Source organism: Hydra vulgaris, chromosome 09 (genome assembly GCF_038396675.1).
Source record: "Hydra vulgaris chromosome 09, alternate assembly HydraT2T_AEP".
In the NCBI taxonomy this organism is placed as follows: Eukaryota; Metazoa; Cnidaria; class Hydrozoa; order Anthoathecata; family Hydridae; genus Hydra; species Hydra vulgaris.
In genome coordinates, this window is record NC_088928.1 from 16,728,448 (window position 1) to 16,754,089 (window position 25,642).

Sequence of the window (25,642 nt, forward strand, 5' to 3'; positions counted from 1 at the left end):
CTAATGATTGCACAGTATGAAGTAGAGGACCGCAGACAAGTATGAAGTAGAGGACCATTGACGGTCGTTAATACTATTGCTAAAAAAATATTTTAAAATAAATAATGTGAGTACTGTTACTAATAAAATATTTGAAAATTTCAAACTTTTTAAATATTTTCCTTTCGAATGTTTCCTTTTTTCATAAAAACGTTTTAGCTTGTTTTGTAACAATCAGAACCCTAACAGCAAAATTTTTTCTATTTAATGATTATTGCAAAACTTGCCAATTTTTTATGATTTTTGCAAAACTTGCACTTTCTGAAAGTATTTATTTAAAAAAAAAAATTTGTTCTGTAATTAGTACCAGTGTTATTTAATGAACTTAATACTTATTTGAAAATCGTTAAATTGAATTCAAGTTTTTTTTAATGAATCAATTTTTAAAACTAGATTTTAACTGATATAAGTTTTACAACAAAACACATTTTATTTTAATAGCGTATTAAATTGTTGTTGTAAAAAACTGCATAAAGCAGCAATAAAACAATACTCCGATGTTTTGTCAATATAATTGTGATATTTTGTGTTAAAATAAAACAACTTTTAACATTTTTTAATACGTTTTAAGTTTTTAACATTTAAAACATAAACTTGTTTCAAAATAAAACCTGTTTTAATGTCAGTATGAACTGAATTATATTTTATATTTTGTCAGCATTTGATAACTTTATAAGGAAACATTTTTTAAATTACCAGAATATTTTATAAGGATAATAAAAAATTTTCTTATATTTTCTTATAGATTTAGTTAGTAATTGCTTTAAAAATTAAGGTGGTACAATACCAAAAAAACAAGGAAACTATAAATTTTTTTGAGTTTTTCAATTTTGTATAAAATATGTGTCAAATTAATCAAATTAATCAAATTAATCAAATTAATACGTTTAGCCAAAGTTTCAGAGCTAAATAATTTATCTTTCTTAACATATGAGCATTTTATTAGAACACTCTGTACCTTTTTTTCCTCAGCAATGGAGAGACTAAATATTTAACATGGTTGTTAAGGTATTTTCTCCCTAAAAAGAAGCTGAATTTTACTGCAGTCTTCAAGATTTGTAAGCTTGATGTCACTTCTATGTTTTCCGAACTTAAATTCAATTAAAAGTCATTGTTCTTAACCACTAAACACGTTTTGTAACAGTTAACAGATTTAAATGATTTGGAGTGTTATTGTTTGTTTACCCTTTGGATTTATATTATATATATATATATATATATATATATATATATATATATATATATATATATATATATATATATATATATATATAAAAATTAAATAAAAGAAATGCCAAATAAACAAAATAGTACTAGAAGAAAGAGCAGAAAATGGAATGGGTTCAAACCATCTGAATTTCTCAAATCAAAACCTGCTGATCATGAGATTTCTTGTGCTAGCTCAAGAAAGTTAGATGTACCGTTCAGCTCGGATAAATGTGAATCTGAAGACTATTTTATACTTATTAACTTTTTATTACTAAAGGAATTAATTGCACACACTGTTTGCCGCAATTGCTTTATTGGAAATTTATTAATCAAAGATAACGTTGATTATCGTATGGTCATTTACTTGAGATGAAGTGTACAAAGGGTAATTTTTCTAAAAAATTTAGAACACAAAAGTCAAAGAATTCTTTTAACACAAATGAGTTTCCTATTAATACTGTAAAAAATGAACTTTCATCTCTAGGATCACCATATGAGATGTGAGCTGTCATCGGATTGCAAGAAATAGGTGCTGGTCATGAGTCGATGAAAACTTTTTCCTTCCGTATGAATCTTTATTGTTTGCCGCCTAATGGCTTTAATAAGTTAAATAAAACTGCAATGTTAGTATACAAAATTGCTGCTGAGGAAAGTATGCAGAAAGCTGCTGAGGAAACCAAATCAATAAACGACTCTCTTGAAATGAAAGAAGTTAGAATTTCTATTGATGGTTCATGGCAAAAGCGAGGTCATAATTCGTTGAATGGTGTTGTAACTGCTGTTTATAGTGATAAATATATTGATGTGGAGATATTTACCAAACATTGCAATGGATTTAAAATGTGGAGATCTAAAAGAGGAACTCCAGAGTATCAGTGTTGGTTGGTTGATAACCAGTGTGAATTAAATTATGAGGGTTCATCGGGTTGTGTGGAATCTGTAGGAGCTGTGGCTATGTTTAACAGATCTTTTTCATAAAAAAAAGTTGATATATAAAAAATATCTAGAGGATAGGGATACATCTTCTTTTAGTGATGTAATAGTAGCAGATCATTACAAAGAGTATGGTATTATGTCTGTAAAACTGGAATGTGTTAGATATGTTCAAAAACGGTACTAAAAAACCAATATAAGGCAGAGGTAAAATCACTGAAAACTGCATCAATTCAATGCAAAACTTCTATGGTCTTGCAATCAGATCTAATGTTGGAAACTTATATTCAGTGAAGCAAGCGGTTTATGCTATTCTTTTCCACTTCACTAATTTTCCTGATTCCTACACACGCCACCAGTTTTGTTCTCGTGGAAAATATAGATGGTGTAAATACTGGGCTCTAAATCAAAGGAATTACAGGCCCAAATCTACCATACCTCTGTAGATAAAAGATTTAATTCTACCAATAATTATAAATTTACGATCAGATGAATTGCCATCAAAATGTCTACATGGAAATACGCAAAATGCTAACGAGGCACTTAAAGGACTTATTTGGGCTCGTGTACCAAAAAGAGTGTTTGTTTCTAAATCAACACTGGAAACGGGAATATATTCAGCTATTTTAGCATATAATATGGTGCAAATGGAGTTTTTAGAGATTTTGATTTACATGGTTCATGGCTGTTTCACTCAATATAAAAACGAGCCTGACGTCACGAGTTTATCAAAAAAAAAGAAGCATTGCCGCATAAAAAGTTTAAAAGTTCACTAACTTTAAAATAGTATTTTTTTTCTATAAACGCTTTCATCTTTAAATAACAAAAGTATGAAAGATCTATTTTTCCTTGTTTAATAAATAGTTACATTAAACGGAATAAAAATATGTAATGTTAAAAAATTGCCAATGATTGTGATCACTTTTCTGTTTTTTGCGATATTTACGAAAAACCTGGCTTGGGACAACTAAAATGGTCTGACATAGCTACATACTTGATGATTGAAATTTGGAACACTAATTAATGAATATCTGTTCTATCTGATTTTTGATGCCCCTTGGTTATTTTTTTGAAGAAAAGTTTGTTTTTAATCGTGGCCTTCTAGAAATACAGGCCTTGACGTCGCGATAAAATATCTTTTGACTGGAGACCGATTCTCTATGGATAGATATACATGGAATGAAATATTTTTGTTTTGCGATGGTTATAATCAAATGCGATTGGTCTAAACACAAATTTTTAGCGACTGTGTAGCGTTATTTAATCTGCAACGAATAAATGGCAGTTTAAGGTTAATCTTTTTGTAAAGTGCAACATATTTATCTAACAAATGTTATAAATTATGCCTCGAAAATGTTGTGTTCCATGCTGTAATAGTGGTTATGCGTCATCAACTAAAAAGGTGTCCGCTTATCGATTTCCTTGTGATGAATACGAAAAAGAAAAGTGGATAAAAGCTATCCCAAGAAAAAATCTGATTGTAAATAAATACACAGTAGTGTGCCGACTTCATTGGCCTGTAGATTGCAAATCTTATATATTTTATCGTGGAAAAAAACGTCTTACAGAACCACCAACTGTCTTTTCCAACATACCAGCTAGCTGTCTTAGTTTATTTTTTTCTAAACCCAGAACAACAAAATTGTCATCGCCCAGTATAAGAAATACAACATCAGATGAACTAGATAGCTTTAGAGAACATAATTTTTTTCGATTTGATAGCATAAAAGAGAGACTCTTGTATAATAATGATCTTATTGTATACAACATAAATGATAATAATGATAATGTTTACATTCAGTCAAAAGAATTTGTATGTGGTATTCCAAAGTTTTTAGTTATCATTATTAGGGATTTACCATTAACTTCATTTCATCTTGGGTCATCTTGCAGTATTCCCCTTTTAATGTCAACATCATCATGTTGTAAGTATTGGTCAGTTTTTGATGAAATCATACGTTACTTAAAAAATAAAGATGTTTGCCATAAAAAAAATGTATTACTCGAACATATGGACTGTATGTCTCAAAAGAAAGTTGGTGAATTTACTCTCCTGATGTAATTACTCAAGCATTTGAATATTTTGCTATATCTAGGTCTCTGTACAGCCAAATTTCTAATGATTAAAATTACCCAGTATTAGAACTTTGACAAGAATCACTTCAAAAGTCGGATCACAAGATAGTCTGGTGGTGTATTATTTGGAAATTCTGCTGATCAACCCGGTGTTCTTGCCAAAACAATGTTGGCTATAATGGTAAAATATTTATTTGGTGGACCAGAGTTTTAGGTAAAAATGATTCTAATTAGTTACTTAGATTCTGATTTTCTTTTTAAACAATGCAAACCAGTTATTGAAACAATTAACAATCAACCCAATGCAAAACTGTTGTCAATTATTACTGATGGAATAAAGTAAATCAAAAGTTGTTTAAAATGATGAATAAAATTGAAAAAAAACCTTGGTGCGGAGATAATGAAAACACATTTTTGTTGTTTGATTATGTTCATGTCATGAAGTGTGTTCGTAATAACTGGTTAACTGAAAAAAGCGGAAAATTAGTTTTTGAGTTTAAAGGTAACAAACATGTAGCAAAATGGAGTGATTTAGTAAATCTTTATGAGTTGGAATCAAAACTTTATTTACAGTTAGAAATAGTTTTGATAATTGTACCAATGGTCATTCCTGTAAAAACTGTTTTAGAAGTTTAAACGAGCAGGAGTGCGAAATTTTTGATAACTTACCAGAACTCGAGGATAAAGTTTAAGCAGAATCATTACTTTCAATTATATATATTGCTGGTTATGTTCAAAAAAAAATGGCTATGATTATACTGATACACAATTTTGTTATAAAAAATGTGGTGCCTACATTGATAACTTGAATAAAGGAGGTCTTCCCTTTGACAATATTGTTCAATGGTGCATATTGTTTGGTTTTATTTGAGCAGTTATCAGATGAATTTTGTCGAACATTTTTGATGAAGCAATTCTTATCTGTATCAAACAAGATTTTAAAAGTGTCATGAAAATGAGTTTTTATTTAAATGTTATTATATTATATAAGAAGTATATTATAGTTTATTAACTTTATTGTAGTTTTACTTTTAAGACAGCTCTTAGATATTGTTATTATTATAGTTTTTTGCTCTCCTTGTTCGCATCCACTTTACTTATTAGCGCTTCGCTCGGCCTCCAGTCAATAAAAATTTCGGTGCGATGTCAAGGCCTGTATTTCTAGAAGCCCATGTTTTTAATGCATTTCTATTTTCAATTTAATCACTATTAAATCAAAATCGTAATTTTTTTGCAAAGGGCACCAAATTATCGATTTTGCAATCCCTTATACATATGAAAATCAAAAAAGTATTTTCTGTATCTCCAGCTATGTCAAACCATGTCTTCAAACTTGACTGGTTTGCAACATTTTTTCTATTTTTATGCGTAAATTTTTGTTTACATTTGAAAACAATCACGTGACCTTTAATAAAAAAATAGCGATTTGCTTTACTGACATAAATTTTGCCTGTTTCAGTTAAAGATTAGGTTCAAATAAATTTCTTTTTAAGTTAAAGTGGTCTTACAATGTGCATATTTAATATTAAATATCTAAAATATATTTTTTCAGTTTTTTTTTTATAAAAATGATAACAAATTACTAAAATTTAGCTAAGCTTATTATTTGGCGCGTTTTATCTAAAATCGAAGAAAATTTTTAATTATTCATTTAATGTCATATGGTAAAATATTTTTTGTTTATATTCTTTCTACAGAACAAAATTATTTTTAATATTTTAAAAGTTTAAAAAGTTTTACTATTTAGTGATTATTACCTATTAAGTAATTATTTAAAAAAAAAACAAGAAGCCGTAAAGCTCACTTTGAAAAGCCGTGGGGAAGGTATCAAATATTTCAGAGACTTCTAAAAATAAAAAACGGATTAGTCAAATGAGTGCAAGCCATCAGAAAAGGGAAAAAAAAAAAAAAAAACAAACTCTTAGAACCATAAAAACAGGTCACCTAGATGAGAAGAAAGCAAAAGAATGTAATGACAGTTATGCTTCAGGAGGATTTTAAATTAATATTATAAATAATATATCAAGAATTTTTCAAAGCTGTATATCTCAGTTCGCGTTTTTTTGCTTAAACTTCAAAACAGAAGTTTCTTGAGTTAGCCATGTTCATTTGATCTGAAATTTTGAGTACTTGCTCGAAATACCTATAAAATTCATTTAACAGATGGATTTTTTTTTATGATCAGTAATTTTTTCTATCAGTTAAATGGAATAAAATAGTGTTTAGAGTAAGTGTACAAAATCTCAGGTCATATGATGATGGCTAGCCTTAGATATTCTGTTTTAAAACTTAGTCTAAAAACGCATTTTTTAATAGTTTTTCGGCCATTATGGTTCTAATGCTGATTTAAAAAAAATTTTTTTTTGCTTTTTTTTAATTAAATCTTTTGAGTAAACTATATTTAAAAGCATTTTTATTTTGGAGGTTTATTTCATTTATGTATTTATTTGGTGTTGTACCACCTTAAAACTTTTTCAGGGAAAAGACCATTTTTAGATTATTTTTTTTTTAAAGAAAAATGTTTTTTGATTTTTTTTTTTAATTATTTTATTTTTCTGCTGTTTTTGCGCAATATTTCTATATTTGCTTCTTTCAAACAATATATCTTACGAGAAAATATATCTTACGAGAAAATGCAATTAATTATTATTGCATTTTTTTGTTTAAATTGATAATAAAAAACTATTTGAATAAGTATATGTCTTTAAAAAAATAAGTATGTATCTTTAAAAGTCGCATTAGCGATTTTAAAATCAAGGCACTAAATATACCGGAAATAAATAAAAATTCTTAACTTTAAAACCCAATATTTGTGTTTACACACAATTTTAGGCGTTATTTTTTATCCGTTGAAAAAATAAGAAACTTTTTCTGACTTATTATAAAATTCAAGAATAATAAAAACAGTGTTTTTAATATAAGTTGTATTTATAATTAAATTTCGTCATTTTTTTAAATTATTGCTAATTTTTTATAAAGGTTAAGTCTGTCTATGATGTTATCCATGAAGCTTACATTTATTATTAATAACTAAAAGTTTGGCATAATTAAATAAGTATGGCATAATTAAATTAGTAGCTTTAAAACCAAACTGTTAAATAAGTATAAATAATAAAGCCTAAATGAGGTATTAATAACATGTACATATTTATGTTGTTTATATAACATATGCATGTTTATATCGGTATCATTAACATATATATGCACATGTATCATTAACATGAACATTAGCATACAATAGCTTTATGAAAATTTACAATTGTATCGCAAACTTGGTTAATAGCTTCAAAAAACGGAAAATTAAATTATATATTGCATCGCATTGAAAAATCATAAACTTGACTTTTGAATATAATTTTCTCAATCAACTGATATTTTTTGAACTTTTTATTATTTTACCAAAGTTCTGTAATTTAAAAACCTCGTTGTATGTTAATCGTTTTTTTTTTTTGATCCAGAAGATACTGTATCGTTTTTGCGCTTTAGTAAATGAAGGCAAGTAATTTCATTTTTTCTTTTTTTTAACTTATATTTGATATAATATTTTTAGCAAGTTCATTGTTTAACCAAAGGTAGATTAAAGTTTTTCAGTTCAGTGCAAAATGCAACAATATTTTACGTTTATTATTTTCTAGAAGATCATTTTTGCGTCGCAGCTGCATTAGTTATTTCACAAACTGTAGCTTAGTCAATTTATCTGCAGTTTTGTTAAACTCGCATTTTTACAGCTTTACAATGCGTTTTTATCAAGCTTGGGTTTTTTTCAAAAAAAAAAATCTCTTGATGACAACTGACAACTGACAGTTAACAAAGTTATAGATGCTGAAGAAAAAAAAAGCACAAATAAAAGTTTAAATTTGACTCGTTTAGATTTCTGCAAATTTAAAAATTTATATTTTATACTATTACTACAATAAGAACAACAACAGCAACAACAAAACAAGCAAACAATTTTTGAAAAAGTTATAACAAAACTATTTTAAAGTTTTGTTCAATATTATTTTCAATATTTAATCATCTAGTTTCACTTTCGGAATTAAAACCTGTATAGACATGTTTATTTCCCGTGCGTAATAACTGCTCGGGAAATAAACGTGGTTTTGGTTTACTTCTGTTTCGTGACAATCACGTGCCTATACAGGTTTTAATTCAGAAAGTGAAACTAGATGCGCTGGCTAGGAATACTTGATATTAAATATTGAAAATAATATTGAACAAAATTTTAAAATGCCCGAGTTTACTCGAGTTTAACATGTGCTTTTTGAAGTTTTAAAGTCAAATTTAAAAGTCGCGTGCTTTTATCACTTGTTTCACATTTTTACGGAAATTTAGTATAATTTAAAATGTACATATAATATAAATACTACATTTCCGTAACGGTGAAACCAATAATATTTTAACTGGTGTTTTCGGCAAATAGTAATAGTTAATTTTACGGTATGGAAACCATTCTTGGCATGTGTTATTCTTTTTGTTATAGGTTTTAAACATGCAACTAGGGATGTACCGAAATTCCGGCCGGAATGTGTGACTTTTAGGTCATTCTGGTTCCGGCTGGAATGACAATATTTTAGGCCGGAATGCCTGAATTTATTTTTACCTTTTTTTAAAGACATATGACACAGACTGAAAATTAAATCAAAAAAACATTGTTCTACTGGGCAATGAAGAACCACTGCTAAATCTTGGCAAAAAAATGCAAATTTCTCAACAAACACAGTGTATTTTTTTTTTTCAGTAATCAATTATGTAAAGATTTCTAGAAGTTTAGGAATATTGTGGTGCAAAAAGTGTTGCTATCCAGATTTGGGAAACAAACTAGCTCTTTTTTCATCAAAAATATTACCTGCTTCTGAGACTCATTTTTAATTGGCACTTAAATTTTAAATCAATAAAAAGTATAGGATGCCTCATAAAATAAATATTTTAATGTTAACCTTAATGGAAAAATAGAAAACAAAGAAATAATTTTTAATATAAATAATATGCAGGTTAAAACTTTCAATAAATAAAATTTATTGAAACAAATAAAAACAACATATTAGATTTAAAAGAAACAAGAATCAAATTAATGAAATAGGTTATAAATATATATTATAGGTTATTAATTTATACTATGTAGCGACGATGCGTAACTTTTTTCTGAGTTAAATAAAAAAAAATTGTCTCTCTCTTTTTTTAAACTACGAATAAAACTGAATTTTTATTATTAGTTGTAGTAGTATAGTTTTAGTCGTATACATATATACATATATACCAACAGCAAACAGGAAATACACCACACTATAAACATCCTATTTTATAAACATATGTTCCAATTTTTTTCTCCAACCAGGAATCTTGTTTACTTTTTAATGAATTCACAGTGAAGTAGAAAGTTACTTGCTCTAGTAAAAGTGATGGCTAACTCTTTAGTAGATTTTCTTAGACTTTGATTTATATCTTAGTTATTTTGCAAAAAGTAACTGTAAATAGGATTGGTTTAACCGTAATGGATAACACAGCATTGTGAAAAGTTTAACTTAAGTTATCAAGAATTTGATCACTCGTACACGAGGCGTCAACAATCCCGTAGATCAATGAATTTAGAAAAGGTTTATTGACATTATTGATGTTATCGGAAGCTGAGCATGATTGTTTTGGAAGAGAACAATAATGTTTGGTTCCAGGACAAAACCTTGAGGAACATTAAAAATATCAACTCAATCGGAATTGGTATTGCTAAATACAACGCGTTGTTTTCTGACTACTTAAAAAAGCTTAATCCATTTATTCCAAATGACATTAATTTTAGAATAGGACAGTTGTAAAGTGCAGAATAAAAAAATGCAAAATAAAAGGCTTGAGCAAAATCTAATTTATATCAATAGACTGGTGCAATGCCAGAGAAGATGAGATGACATCAAAAGTCTCTATTAGACTGGCAACGCATTGTTTATGGTTAAGAAGCCATGCTGGTTTTTTAGAGATTATTATCGTTAGCGCATTTTAAATTACGTTTTTATTTTGAAGTTTTTTTAAGATTTTGTACGCAACAGAAGTTAGCGAATTAGATCAATAGTTTCAGCATACAGTTCATTTCCTTTTTTATAGATCGAACCAATATTGGCTATTTCCATTGAGAGGTTACTATTCCAGAGTTAATGGATTCATAGAGCATTTTTGTACGCGTTATTGCGAATCTTTTAGCACATATCTTAAGTATTAACGGATTTACATCCTTTGATATTCAAAATACGTGCTAAAACTATCGTAATTACGCTTACAAAAATGTTCTATTTCAAAAGGATTTATGTGGGTCTAATTTAATTTAAGTCTTTATTTTGTAGCTGTTTGTTTATGTGATTGTGTATGTTTGTTAATATAATTGTGTATGAGCTTTGGATTGTTCTGGGATTTTGATACTATTTCTTTCTCACGCACAGCGGGAAAAAATGGTGTTTTTTGTACCAAAATTATATTTTTTAATTTTTTCATTACAATTGCTATATTTAAGATTTAATAAACAGCAGCCGTGGCGCAGTGGTAGCGCACTTGCCTAAGAAACAAAGGATTCGTGGTTCAAACCCCGCCTCTGGGCAAGACTTGCGACATTGGTTAGGAAGGAGGCGTGAACTCCAATTAAATACTCATCCGCGGTGCTCTGTGATAAGAGCGTAAGGACTTCTTGGGGCACCTAAATAAATAAATAAATATATATATATATATATATATATATATATATATATATATATATATATATATATATATATATATATATATATATATATATACACACACAATAAAAAAAATTAAAAGCCAGCATTTCCAAATGTTAGGAATAATATTTATTGAAGGAATAAATTTCTTTAAAAGTCTAATCAAGACAAAAATCCCAACACTACAATTTATTGTATTGGGCACCATACTTAATAAACTCTGTTTTTTGTTGTTGTTGTTGTTTAAAATAAATTATTTCATTTTTAATTAAAACTGCGTTACAATAATTAAACAAATTTTAGCTTGAATTTACAAGAAGTTTTTTAAACATTTTTTCGGATTACAAATATACGGTTATTATTTATATCACTGAGCATGGTAACCGTTGCTCTTTTTTAAAAGTTTTACGCTGAAACGTAAATATGAAAGCAATTATAGTTGCAATTTTCCTCGTGAAAAAAAAAGCTATTTGGAAGACAGAAAAATGTTCCGCCTCTATTGATACACAAAACATACATTAATCTAAAATAAAACATTTAATCTAAATAGACAGCATTTTAAATATTATAATTTGTTACAAAAAAGATATTCTATTTTTTAAATTTAAGTCAAATCCAAAAATTTTCTAACAATATCATTAAACTGCATTTAACTACGATAGCTCTTAACTCATCACAATGATGGAAATTTTTTAGACTCAATAAACTTTTCAGTGTAAAACTTTTACACGTTGCTTTGGATGTTTGTTCTGGTGTAACACCAAGCGGAATCTTCTGCCTATCAAAATACTCCCTTAGATGGAAGTTGATTATGTGAAACTTCTATCAAGGTGAAATCTTCTTTGGAAAGAAATCATTAGCATATAGCTTTAAATGAAGCATGAACTTATCTTTTTTATTATCAAGTTTCATTTAAAACAACATTCAGAAACTTAATTAAATAAAAGCTAATCAGTACTTACTTTCTGAAAATAATAGTACTGGGATAATAATAGTACTGGGATAATAAAAGTACTGAGATAATAATAGTACTGAGGTACTTGTGTCTCCTAAACTTATTTCGACTAGTGGGCTCGCCAACTTTTTTAAAACTCATTAGTGTTTCAATACATTCCAGATATTAAATTTGAGAATGGAGTCTCGTTTCCTCCAAAGAACTTAAAATACTGGCACAGTTTGGTTCATCAAACTTACCACCATTATAACTAAACCTGATAACTGTTTTCTTTTCAAGAAAGATCTTCAGGTTTTTTATCCGTGAAGAGAATAAGAAGATTTAGAGATTGTTGTTCTTCCTCAATATCAATGCGTCATCAATACGTACAACAGAATTCAACCCAATTTTCTAAAGGAATATACTTTAGTTGCAGCATAGATCGGTGAGTACGATGAATAATATATATTTAAAAAGTTAAAAAGTAATACCGTACAATTTGAAAGATCATAACTTATATTCAAGTTCATGATGGCTTCACTCATTATACGCCTTGAAGGTGATCGGTCAGTGATCGGCGATTGGTCTCTCTGCATTTTAAAAAAATGAGTGGTTTATACTCTTGCGAGTTTTATATTTGTACTGTCATAAGCAACATATTTTTACCATACAATAAAAAACTCTGTCATCAGCATTTGAATTCTTTGAAGTAATTATAATTAAAAAATAATTTGGAATGAAGATTTTGAACAGTTTTTTTTGTTGTTGTTACAAGAGTAATGAATACCAGAATCAACAACTTGAAAGCTCAAAATGACTATTTTTTTTTTGATGGAATTTTTCTAACTTTTTCTAGCAAAATACTTTATACAACATGCAGCACAATAGCCATTGTTTCGCTTCATTCTTCCAAAATCTTGATGACAACCATTTAACGAGAGTTTATGTTTAAACTAAATCCAGGATCAAAAAGTCTTTGATCAGTTGAATCAATGAATAAATCTTCGAAGACACATTTGTCTCTATTTACACGACAAAAACAGATCCATTTCCTCTTTTCTGAATAAGATCTTGCTTTTTGCAAGTTTATTTTTTAAAAATAAAGAATTTGTTTAGTACTTTCTACATTATATTTTTTTAACTTTTTAAACTAGTATTCTAAAAAATTGTCTTATTAAAAAAAAATTATCAGGCAACTGACGTAGTTTATTGAGATTTGTCAGAATTGTGACGTACTTTATATCTAAATTGAAAAAAACTTTGGCATGAAACCGAAAACACATATTTTGCAAATTGGAAAAAGTTACTCTCAAAAAACACCCCAAGTATCACCCTGGTTTAGGAAAATTAGTTTTTCTAATTTTTTTTATCATAAATACGATTAAAATATATAATCAAATTTTATATTTCATCAAATACATTTTTTGCTCTTAAAATTACAGCCATTAAAAGTTTAGAGCCCTATCTTTTTTTGAAAGTTTAGATTTCTAGAAAAAGAATTAAATAATAAAAAACGGCTTTCTATCTTATGTCAACCTACTTGAAAGAGAAGCCTTAAAAAGCCTGAACTAAAAATAACTTCAACTGAAAACATCTAAAAAAAAGCAATGTGGTAGATATTTTTTATAAACTATTAATTATTTATTTTAAAATATAAAATAAGACTTGAGAAAAGCAAAAGAATTGATTTGTAGTTAATGTTCTTTTTTATTTTATTTAGAAAATGGGTTATGTATTTTGTTCCGTCACAATTTTTATGTTCTTGCTTATTTCTTTAATAATGAGCGTGATTTCAATTCTAAGTAATCAGTGGTGGGTTGGAAAATTTAAAGCTGATGTTCCTCTCTCAAAATATGGTTGCTGCATGAACATTGAGTTTTCAGTAACGTACACTTTTACGGAATCGTGTTGGTTGATGACCATTACGAACGCGGCAAAGTTTAATATTACCGCTTATTCTGTGGTTAAAAAATGCGAAGGAGAACAAACTCCATTAGAAAAAATAATAAAAAAGGGAAATTTGGATGGTAAGTAAACAACATTTTCTGAAAAATAAATAAAATATTGATTTTAAAGATTTATTTTTTTGTCTTTGTGTTTTTGCGCAAAGTTGCTACTAAACTTTGATAAAAATCTGATCCCACACATAAATACACACACGCACACACACATACACACACACACACACACACACACACACACACACACACACACACACACACACACACACACACACACACACACACACACACACGCACACGCACATAGACAGACACGCGCACACACATATGTATTACACCATTTATAATTACATTATTTTAATAAATATTATTTATAGCTTTTATGTACACATATATTTGTATATTTGTTTCTTTGGTATTCAACGTAATGGCTTTAACCTTCTCATTTTTAAAATATCCATTTGCTTGCAAAACAAGTCAACCTGGTTTTCACATTTCTACAATAGTGGCATCACTGTTCTCAGGTAACTATATCTCGTTAGTACGTGAATCACTGTACCTTTTTTGGTATTTAAAGGCTGTCCATTAATTACGTCAACAATTTTTTGGCAATTTTTACCTCCTCTTTCCCCCTGTCAACAACTTTTTAAACTTCCAAGTATCTCGTGTGTATTTATTTAGTTATGTATTTATCGAGTCTTTTTAAAGCACAATACGGTTTTTAAAAACTAGGAACATAAAAAGCTTTATTAAAAACTGAGGGTTGAGCGAGTGTGTAACACAGGACTGCAAACGCTGCTTAATTTTCCGCTTTTAAAGTAATTAAATTTATTTAAAAACGTGACATTGTTGATGGCAACTTGCCTTGATCTCCCTCCTCCCCCCCCCCTCCCTTCCTTGTCAACAGTTATCAAAAAAAATCTGTCCCGCCTTCCTCCCCATTTTATTGACGTAATTAATGGACAGCCCCTTAAGCAGGCCTGCCGAGAAGGAGGGGAGGGCAAAAGGGAAAGTTTATCCCGAGCTTAGCAGATATTCAAGGGGCGCCAAATGAAAAGAAGATACCAAAAAAAATTAAAAAAAAATAATTCTTCATCTATAATATAGGGAAATTTTTATAAATAAGGGCGCCAATCAGGGTTGCTGTCCCAGGCGGCGTGACGGCTCTCGATGGCCCTGCTCATAAGACAGTTAAGCTTTTGCGATTTCTATAGCTTCAAATAATAATGATAAAAGTTACATCTAAGTTATGTTAATTAGGAAAGAGGCGTGAACTACTTATTCAATGCTCATCCGCGGTGCCCGCGGTGCCCTGTAATAAGACCGTAAGGACTTCTTGGGCACCTAAATAAAAAATAAATAAAAAAAACTTTTTCTCTTTTTAATAAATATTATAATGTTGTTTAATTTAATCCTAAAAAAATAAAATTTTATTCAAAGCATTAATATGTTCCTGATATTTAAAGAATTTAAACATGTATCAGAATACAATTTTTTCAATGAAATTTTTTTGCTAATTACTTTTCAACTAAAACAATACTGAAACATATTTAAAATTTGTTTTCTGGTAATTACTAATTAGAACAGAAGAAAATTGTGCAAACCTTAAATTTTTTAAACATTTATTAATAGTTTTAATAATTTATGAAAGCAATTATAGTTGTTATCTAAATATCTTGATATGATAAAATCTTGATATGCCTAAGTTTTTCTAAGTATCTAAATATCTAAACCTAAATATCAAAGCCTTTTTTTTTCATAAATTTTTTTTACAAAATTAAGATCAATTGTTATATGTATTATTGACTTTAAGGAAATGTTTTGTTTTTTTTACCGTAAATTATAGTTATAATGGCAATTATACATTTAAATATGAAGTAAAGAAGTAGGTATATGATATGAATGAATATTAACTTTTTACTACGGGTGAAAACTAACACGACAGATTTCTTTTTGTACTAACCAATTTTTTTATATTTTGCCTATAGCTTTTAACTTTTCAAAAAAAAATTCGATAGATTTTGTTACGTAACATTAACCATCGAACAGCTTTAGATTTGTTTTTACCTTACCTACAAAGCTACAATGTGTAGCTTCTAGCATACAGTAATAAGACCATTAGAAAAGAAGCTACAATACTAACTAGCTTTAGATTTGGCGTTATGCTTTAGTTAGCTACTAAGGTATGCTAAAAAGCTAAAAAGTTATCATATGTAGACACAACATGTCGTAATAAAATGGCAATAATTAAGTAAAAAAGATCGCAATATTTATTCTTTCTAATATATATAAGACGTAAAAGACAAAATTAAACAAAAAGAGAAAAAAATTGCCAAAAAATGCTATAAAAGAATTAAATAATATCTAGTCGTTAGCTCATTTTCCACAGGAACGATATCAAATAGATATTTATATAGACGGTCTTAATACTTGCATAAACGCGGGTCAGGACCAAAAAAATTTCTAAAAAATAATTGCAACTTACAATATTCAAAAACATAATTGCAAGAATTTCAAATTTGTAAAGTTCGAATATGATTGCACTTAAACAAAAAAGAAATTTTCAGGAACTTACAATATGAAAATAGTAAAATCTCACCTAAAGAAAGTTAAATTTAGAAATGTTGAGCCATACATGATTCTAAAAATTTAAAAAGTTAATTAACGGGATTAAGTGCTTAATACCGCGAATTCGGGATTATTAAAACTGCGAGATCATGGGATTTTGGGATCCCAGGATCCCCAGTCCTGCTTTACATACTTATTTTATAAACTGATTATTGAAAAATCGCCCAAGTTCGGTCGCCTTGTAACTTCGGTCATTTAAGAATAAATAACAAAAGTGCATGCGTTTTTCAAATTTTAAAAACTTTATTTTTTGACACTTCTCTTATAAAAATAGTAATAAAATGATAATGTTTATTTGAAATCTGCTGAAATAATTCCTTCGCAAAACTAGAGTTTTAAAATTATGCATACTATTGAAATCAATTATAAGTCAAGTATCGAATAAAACGATCAAATTTAGCACTAGTATTATTAAGAGTCACCAAGTAAGCATATTTGACAAAAATAATTTTTGATTTTCAAATACTCTTTTTCTTCAAAATCAGTGAAATTACAAAATACTATAACTAAAAAGGATTATGCGTTGCGCATCGCTAAACTGTAAAAACAACAGTCAGCAGGAATGTGGTGACTGTTGTTTACTAAGTTGAAATTTAGTTTTAACTGAATTTTCAATAATAATTTAATTAAATAATTAAAAAAAAAAATCTTAATAGAGAGACCTACATATTATTGATTTTAGTTATTTAATATTGAATTAAAATGATTTAAAGAATAGATGTTTTAAAACATTCATACAGGCCGTCCCATAATTTTTTGTTTTGTTAATTAGGATATTTTCAAATTAGTATTTTTTTATATAATTAGGGACACAGAATTCTTAAGTACTCATGGTACTAATAAATACCGCAAATCAAAAGACTTTTTAAAACTTCCTTGAGTATATAAATTTTTTTATTGCATTTTTTTTCTAGCATTTACAAGCATGATTGCAGTTTTTGTTTTTACTAAAAATGTCTATTACAAAGCACCCTTCATGCAAGCCATAAAGTTTGACGCTCCAGTAATCGCAAAAGATCTTCCAGAGTCAATTAGTAAACTTGTCTTGAAGATATTTAGCAAAGTAAAAACGTCTGATTTATCGAAAAAATTTTCTAAAGGACATTCTTATACAATTTTATGCGTTGGAACTTGCTTTTTATTCGTCGCTTTATTACTTTGTGGAATAGAGTTCTGTTTGATACGTAAAGTGTGTTCCAACCGTTTTAGTAAACCTATGTTAATCAAAGCAAAGAGGATATGCAAAAAGAATAACTTATTGATTACGCATTCAGTTTAATTCGCTGAAACAGTCAAAATTTAATCACAATTAAATTTTGTTAACAAAAACATCTCATGAGCCAAGAAAATTGGTTTTTGTTGACAAATCCGCAATTTAAGTGACATAGACAGTGCAAAGAAAACCTATGAACTTGAAAAATGTGTTAAAGTGTTATAAAAAACCAAGTTTTTCTCTTCAGAAAAGTTTATTTTTTGATGTTGCCAGATTAAATTAAATGAAGCTTAGAGTAGAGACCGTTCTGTTAATATAGTGACGAAAAAAAAGTCCTATCAATTAAATACTGCTTTTTTAAATTTTAAGTTATTTTGTAAACTTATTTATTTTGTAATTCTATGTGTATTTATTTGATTATTTATTATAGTTTTAAACAGTAACTGATTATTTTATTTATTTTAATTCTCGTTATTTTTTGTGGCCATTGCTTTATTTTTTGTTTTGTTGTGTGTTGTTTTTGACATAAGTGATCCGGAACGACAAAATATGGCGATATTTCGTTGTGAACAACTTAATCTATATGGATTAAATTGCTAGAAAAATCAAATTATTCATAGGTTCAGCACTTTCTAAGCATTCTAAAACAATTTAATATTTTAGAAAAGCAACGTAAACAGTAGTTTAAATTGCAAGTTGATTTTTCTAATAGAATTTTTATTATTTTATGGTTTTTATAGCAGTTTAATTAAACAATAAATTAGATTGAATAATTTTTCAATAAAGTGTATTGTTAAAACTTAATAACACAAGGACATAAATGCTTTTTATTGTTACGTATGAGATATTTCAACTTATATTCATGTATTTCTTAAAGTTTCTGGTTTTATGCTCCGTTTTTGTTGACATACTCTAGTTTTTATTGCAATATGGCTTTATCAATTTTAAAAAAAAATAGTGTTGAACTTCATTCTATAAAGAGTCATCTTGATCACCCAGCAGGTATTTTGTCTAAAAAAAACATTTTTTAATAGTTAAGAAGACGTTTAAAAGACGTCTTAGGTTTGTTTAGAATCTTAGTTTAGAACGTTGAAAAAACGTTTAAAAGACGTCTTTTTAGGACCAAATGGCGGCTGGTCAGTTTCACTAAGACATCAAAACAATGGAAGATACCAAGATCGTTGATACAAACATATGGTGGCAGAGTTTACAAACAAAAGTGCTACAAGCAAAGTTCCTTTCCAATTGAGTACTTATGAGGAAACGCTATTGCCTACGATCATTTTTAAAACTAAAGTTTATTTTACTTTTTTATAAATCCGTTAGGTTGCTCCTAAATCACTGTAATTTTTTTTCAACCACTAAATTTTTACTGTAAACTATTATACCTTCCGACTTCTAGATATCTGATTTTATTTATACTTTCCTTTACAGACACCATACTTATTTGTTACAAATTTTTTCATAATTAGTTTATAATTTATTAACAAAACAATTTGTTATATATTTGGGGTAATATTTTCAAAAGAGAAAAATCTTTACATTGTAAACATTTTATAATTAAATTTAAACTTTTCTTTCCGTAGCTAACAATTATATTTGTTGACTTCTAAATTTCTGATTTTATATATATTTTATACTTTATGGGCATCATATTTTTTTGTTACAATTTTTTTTATAATAATTTTTTAACAAAACAGTGTATTTTGGAAAATTTCTACAAAGGAGGAAAATGTTCAGATTGTAAACATTGTATAAAATCTCAACTTTAAAGTTCCGATTGTGTATGCTTCTTAATTTTATAACGTATTGCATAATTTACACTTAAAATATTGTAAACTTAATAATGTTAATTATTAACAGTATTGTGTACATTATACAATTGCAAGTCACACACAATCGAATATTAATTTTAAAGTTGAAGTTATAAAATTATAAATAAGTAAACAAATACACTGTAATAATTTTAGTAAGAGGAGGGGTGTCGTTTAAATTTAAAACGATGAAAAGAAACTACAGACTGGTGTAAAAAAAGTTCTTTTCAGAAGGTAGAATGGCAACTTCTTTCAAATAGTCAGGCGACCTCCGCGGGGTTGAAAACCACAGTTTGGGAACCGCTGTTTTAAAACATACTCTAGTATTACCAAATGATTTTCAAAAGAGTCTTTCAAAAAATCAAAAAAAATTTATTAACTACCAAAAGTTTTTAAATAAAAAAAAAATCTGAGCATAAAGATATAAATTACCAAAGAGAAGACTATGAAAAAATATATCTTGGTTTTAATTTAATAAATTGGTATGAATTATTTAAGGATTTAAACGTGGACCATTGGTACTGTGCTTTCGTGCAAAAAATATAATTAATTGATATTCTAGCGAAAAGAGCCAGATATGATCAAAAAGTTAAAAAAGGCCAATGTATAACAGACGATGTTTTATTAAAGCTTTTATTAAAGCTTTAATACGTAAAAAGAAAAATTTATGGAACTAAGAGCTGGTAAATTCAAATATCTGAATATATTAAACGAATACGAAACGGTAAAAAAATTAGTCAAAAACAAGTTAAAAGAAATCACTATTGATTATGAGAAAAAGCTTATAAGTATGCAAAATAAAATATTATTCTACAAATATGCAAATAAAAACCTAAAAAATATTGGTGAAATACAATCAATGAAAAATCACGTAATGGTACTCACATCTAACAGGTATGAGATTGAAAACAAAATTTTTCAATCGGTTTTTGTAAAAGAGCATGGTGAAATTCCGGAGTTTGAACCAAGCATTACAAATTTTTTAAAATGATATTAGATTAATGTCGTTACAAATTAGACAGTTCAGCAAAAACTGGATTTTCTCGACGTCAACAAAATATGCGGTAGTGATGGTATCCTTACGTACTTAAAAATTGTTCAAGTAGTGTCGCGACTCCATTAGCTTTAATTTTACGAAATGGAAACAGGAAAAGCTCCTAGCAAATGGAAAGAAGCAAATATCACGCCAATCAGGGGCGGATCTAGGATTTTTATTGACTGTAGAAAAAATGCCATAAATATTTTTTTGTCAAAGCAAAAAAAAAAAAAAAGGTCTTCGCTTTTGACATTTGCCGACTGTACTATATGATCTACATATGCCGATTTGCTGGTCTAAAAGAGCTAAATTTGCAGACATAATGAAATAAAATTGATTGATAGAGGGTAAGAGGAGGGTATCACACACCATTTGCGCCGCCTTGCGTGCCCTTTCGATGAAAACAAATGGTAGTTGGAAGGAGCCAAGTCTGGTGAATACGGCGGGTGAGGTAACTCTTCCCAGCCAAGTGATGTTATCGTTTCCTTGACCGCTTTTGCTGTATGACTTGGATCATTATCATGCCACAAAACTACCTTTCCGTGTCTTCTGGCCCATTCTGGTCGTTTTTCGATCAATGCATGGCTCAAATTGATCATTTGTTGTTGGTAGCGTTGCGTATCAACAGTTTCGCCGGGTTTTAGAAGTTCATGATACACCACTCCCTTCTGGTCCCACCAAACACAGAGCATTGTCTTTTTTCCGAACCGATCAGGCTTTGCAGTCGATGTTGATGCTTCTCCTGGATTTACCCATGATCTTTTGCGCTTGGGATTCTTAAAATAAATCCATTTTTCATCACCAGTCACAATTCGATGCAATAGTGACTTCCTTTCATGTCGTAACAGCAACATTTCGCATGTGGTTTTTCGCTTTTCCATCTGCCTGTCATTCAAGTTATGTGGCACCCATTTCCCGCACTTTTGGACTTTCCCCATAGCTTTTAAACGGTCAGAAATTGCTGGTTGTGAAACATTTAACATTTCTGCCATTTTGTTTTTGACTTGAAGTGTTATCTTCATCTAGTATTGCTTGCAATTCTGTGTCTTCAAACTTTTTTGGTGGTCTTCCACGTTCTTCATTTTGCACATAAAAATCATTATCTCTGAACGTTTGAAACCAATTTTTGCATGTTACTTCCGATAAAGCATGATCACCATAAGCTTCGACAAGCATTCGATATGATTCTACAGCACTTCTCTTCAAATGAAAACAAAAAATTAGTGCTTTCCGCAAATCATCATTTTCTGGTACAAAATTTGACATTTTTAACACGATTAAAAAATATGATGTTGTTTATACAATGACTTGATGTTTACTAAATATGTTTGACAGATGTCATAGCAACAAAATTAAAAAAAATTAAGGCCCGTTCACAAAAAATCTTCTCTATCGATACATTTGTAACTCGACGCTCACTTCTCCTGGTATTTAAATCAACAAAATATTTGTGGTTTATAAATATTTTCATACTTTTAATAATAAACTTCATTACTTCATTAGACTAAACTTTTTGTCAAATAATGAAAAAAAGAAACAGGTTTCAAATCAAATAAAAAATCAAGTATTGCATTAAAGCATAAAAGTATTAAATATGGAAGTCTTTATATTAATATGGAACTTTATCTTTTATCAAATTGAAGAAAAGCCATTGAACAGTATTGTCAAAAGGACTTTTTAATCCACCTATTTCAAATGATTTTGGATATTGACCAAAGTTTAAAAAAATAAAGCATTATACTGTCAAAATGTTATATTCGTTAAGCAAATCATAATTTCAAAATACATGTTAATGCAAGAGACTTCTTTGGTTTCGAAGAACACTTAAAAAAGTGTTCTTCGAAACCAAAAAAAAAGATACTTTTCTTAAATTTCTAAATTCTGTTTCCAGTAGTTCTGTAACAAATTTTCCTAACATAACATATTTGTAACAAAAGTGTTTCTCTTAATAGCATTTTAATAAATTAGACTATTTCTTCACATGAATAATTTGTGAAATGCCTCGTGACATGTGTTGATATTTTATGCCTATTTTCTGATTTTTTTCATGCATAATGCTGTATTGCAAAAATTCAAAACAAACTTTCTTTGTTTATCATTTAGATCTGTGAGGAAGCTTTTTGATCATTATTGAACCTAAAATATATGCCCACACTTTTTAGATTAAAAGTTTTCCATTATGTGACAGCAAGTATAACAAAATTACCAGTCTTGTTAACGCTTGAGTAAAAGTTTCAGGGTGATTAAGAAGAACATTGTAAGTATTATCAGAAAAAAAAGTTTTGCTTTTTGAGCCCATTATTTTGTATGTTTTTGATAACGCAGACAAAAGTCAAACAACAAAAAAGTTCCATCTGTGGTTAACCAAGGTTTTTCATTAAATGTTAGAGTTAGATTTTTATCACATATAATTGACTTTGTTTTGCTATGTGACTTTTTTACTGATTATAAAGTTAAATGAATTTGATCACATAAAAATTAGGAATTTATTTGTTTACAGGTTTTCACAACATTTTCAAAAGAAATTTAGGACCATCAAACATATAACTTGTATTACAAGTTATCATAACATCTAAAATACTTTTCGAAAGAGAATTTATATCAATGGTTTTCCCGAAACAGCAACTTCCTGATACAATAATATTTTTGTAACATACACCTTGTCACAGAGAACAATAGTTCCAAGTAGTTCCTATTTAAAAAAAAAGTAGTAGAAGTTAAAAAAAAGTAGTAGAAAATTCCTTTGATATAGTTTTATTAGACAATTCCGATGGGAATCGTCTAATAAAACTATATCGTCATTTTTAATTAGAGCTGAGCCTTTAACTTTAGAAGATTTATGATATTCGTGCAGATTCTTCAAATACTTGTCTTTATTATCTTGATCGGAAATGCGTCAATAACATGGAAAGATGTTTATTACGTTGATTTATATCTATATTATAATCATTTTCGAAAAAGAATTTATATCATTGGTTTTGCAAAAACAGCATCTTCCTGATAAAATAACACTTTTGTAACATACACCCAGTCACAGAGAATAATAGTTCCTAGTAGAAATTTCCAAATTAAAAAAAAGAAGTAGAAAGTTCCTTGCAATTTTAGAATAAACTAGAAATCTCTCTGCGAGGAAAATTGTGCAAAATTTTATATTAGTTTATCCTTTTTGAAGTTTTGATGTCAATCAGATCATATAATAAAGTGTTGCTAGACGTTTTAAAACTCGCATAAGGTAAACAATCTATCCAACGTGTTTTTTTCTCTTTGTCTCTGCGAAATCTATAAATTTTTTAAAACGTTTTTAAATCGTTTGACTTCTTCAATGATAAATAACTCGTAGAACAACAATAAATACATTTCACCATTTTTCATAAACATAAACAAATTTTACCATTTTCATATTAGACTAATTAAGAAACCAACAGACGGTGCTATTTAATTTAGTCTTTATAATTATAAAATCTTTTCATTTAAGGTTTGCTACCCACTTTATTAAAAAAGGTTCTCACTTGATGACTTTTAGTCACTAAGTAAGACCTCCTTGTTAATAAAAAGATTGCACCTAAAGAGCCTCAATATATAAAAAATTATCGGAGGTATGTATAGAGTTGTTTCAAAATATGACAAATTTACTTTTGCTACAGTTGCTACAGTCGATTTGCTATTTTATTTAACTCCCAGTTCAATTTAAGTTGATACGCTACGAAATGTTTGACATTTTCAAAAATTTTTGGGCTTGTGAGACAAAACCCGTTAAAAACATGTGTTGTTCAGTGAAGCATTTCATTTTTCCGAATAAAATATTTCCGTAGCATAGTCAACATAGCTCAGATACGATTTTGAATAAATTTTTGAAGCGCCGCATTTTGATTACTTGTAATCTCCATATCTTATTTAAATTATTTTTCTCTTTTGCATGAAAAAAAAAATGTATTTAAAAAATAAAAAAATAAAAAAAAACTGAGCTGACTGTAACAATTGCTACACTTGCTACAGCCTGGATCCGCTCCTGCCAATACTCAAGAATGAAAATACAACAGAACCGCTTAACCCTAGACCCGTATCATTAACACCTATAATCTGCAAAGTTATGGAAGCATTTATTTGAGAAGCAATAATGACCCATTTCTTGGAAAGTATGTTGCTGTCATAAAATTAATATGGCTTCATAAAAAAAAAAAGCTTGTGTAAAAAATTTACTGGAAACATTAGACATTTTAACAACAAGCATGAGTGAAGATTTAGCGGTAGATATGACATGTATGGATTTTGTCAAAGCCTTTAATAAAGTTCCACACAAACGACTGTTGGAAAAGTGCAGAGCTTATAATATCAAGGATGTATGGGTTGACTGGATATCGTCATTTTAAAAGAAAAAAGGCAAAAAAAGTTGTGATGGGTGAATACATATCACCGTGGCTCGAGATTTTTAGTGGTGTGCTTCAGGGTTCTATGCTTGGCCCCTTGTTATTCTTTATATTTGTAAACGATCTATCATCAATTGTTAATTCGAATTGAAAATTATACGCAGATGACAGTTACTAATCAAAGTTATAAAAAAAGAGTCTTTGCAGAATGACATCAATGAATTTGTAAAATGGACGGATATCTGGTTAAAAGTTAAGAATTTAAACGTTGAAAAGTGCAAAGTGATGCATTTAGGTAACATGAATCCACAAATGAGTTATATTATGACCCATCCAGCTAGCATGCATACGTTGATAAATCGTTAGAACAATGTTGCGCGTTGCGTTGGCCCAACATCGACCGCCAACGTCGTTTTTATACCATTTTGGTTACGAATGCGACGTCGTTGATAAACAAAAAACAACGTTGGCTCAACGTTGTATTTAAAGTCGGTAATGCATAATATTTTACATTAATTCAACGTTGCATTTTACGTTGGCCCAACGTTGTATTTTACGTAAGCAAAACATCGTATTTTAAATTAATTCACGTTATATTTTACATTTGTACAACGTTATATTTAACTTTTACTGGAATTAACTTTATTTGTTTTACATTTTAGTATAGGTATAAACATTAAATATTCTATATTTATGCGCATATACAATTTTATATATGTGTACTTATATACAAT

General features: G+C 28.5%; 1 protein-coding gene across 4 annotated transcripts in view; it reads left to right on the top strand.

Moving 5' to 3' along the window:
- Window positions 1-18,156, top strand: part of LOC101235924 (uncharacterized) — a 31,470-nt gene extending 13,314 nt beyond the window's left edge. For 2 of the 4 annotated variants that reach the window (XM_065804877.1, XM_065804876.1), the window contains exons 2-4: window positions 13,610-13,916; window positions 14,228-14,374; window positions 17,393-18,156. In XM_065804877.1, coding sequence (XP_065660949.1) covers window positions 13,610-13,916; window positions 14,228-14,374; window positions 17,393-17,757 — 819 coding nt within the window. In that variant the 3' untranslated portion in view covers window positions 17,758-18,156. Of the gene's footprint in view, window positions 1-7,361; window positions 7,753-13,364; window positions 13,502-13,609; window positions 13,917-14,227; window positions 14,375-17,392 lie in introns of those variants that run through there. The other 2 variants (XM_065804878.1, XM_065804879.1) reach the window with 2 other exon arrangements.
- Window positions 18,157-25,642: the final 7,486 nt, after the last annotated feature.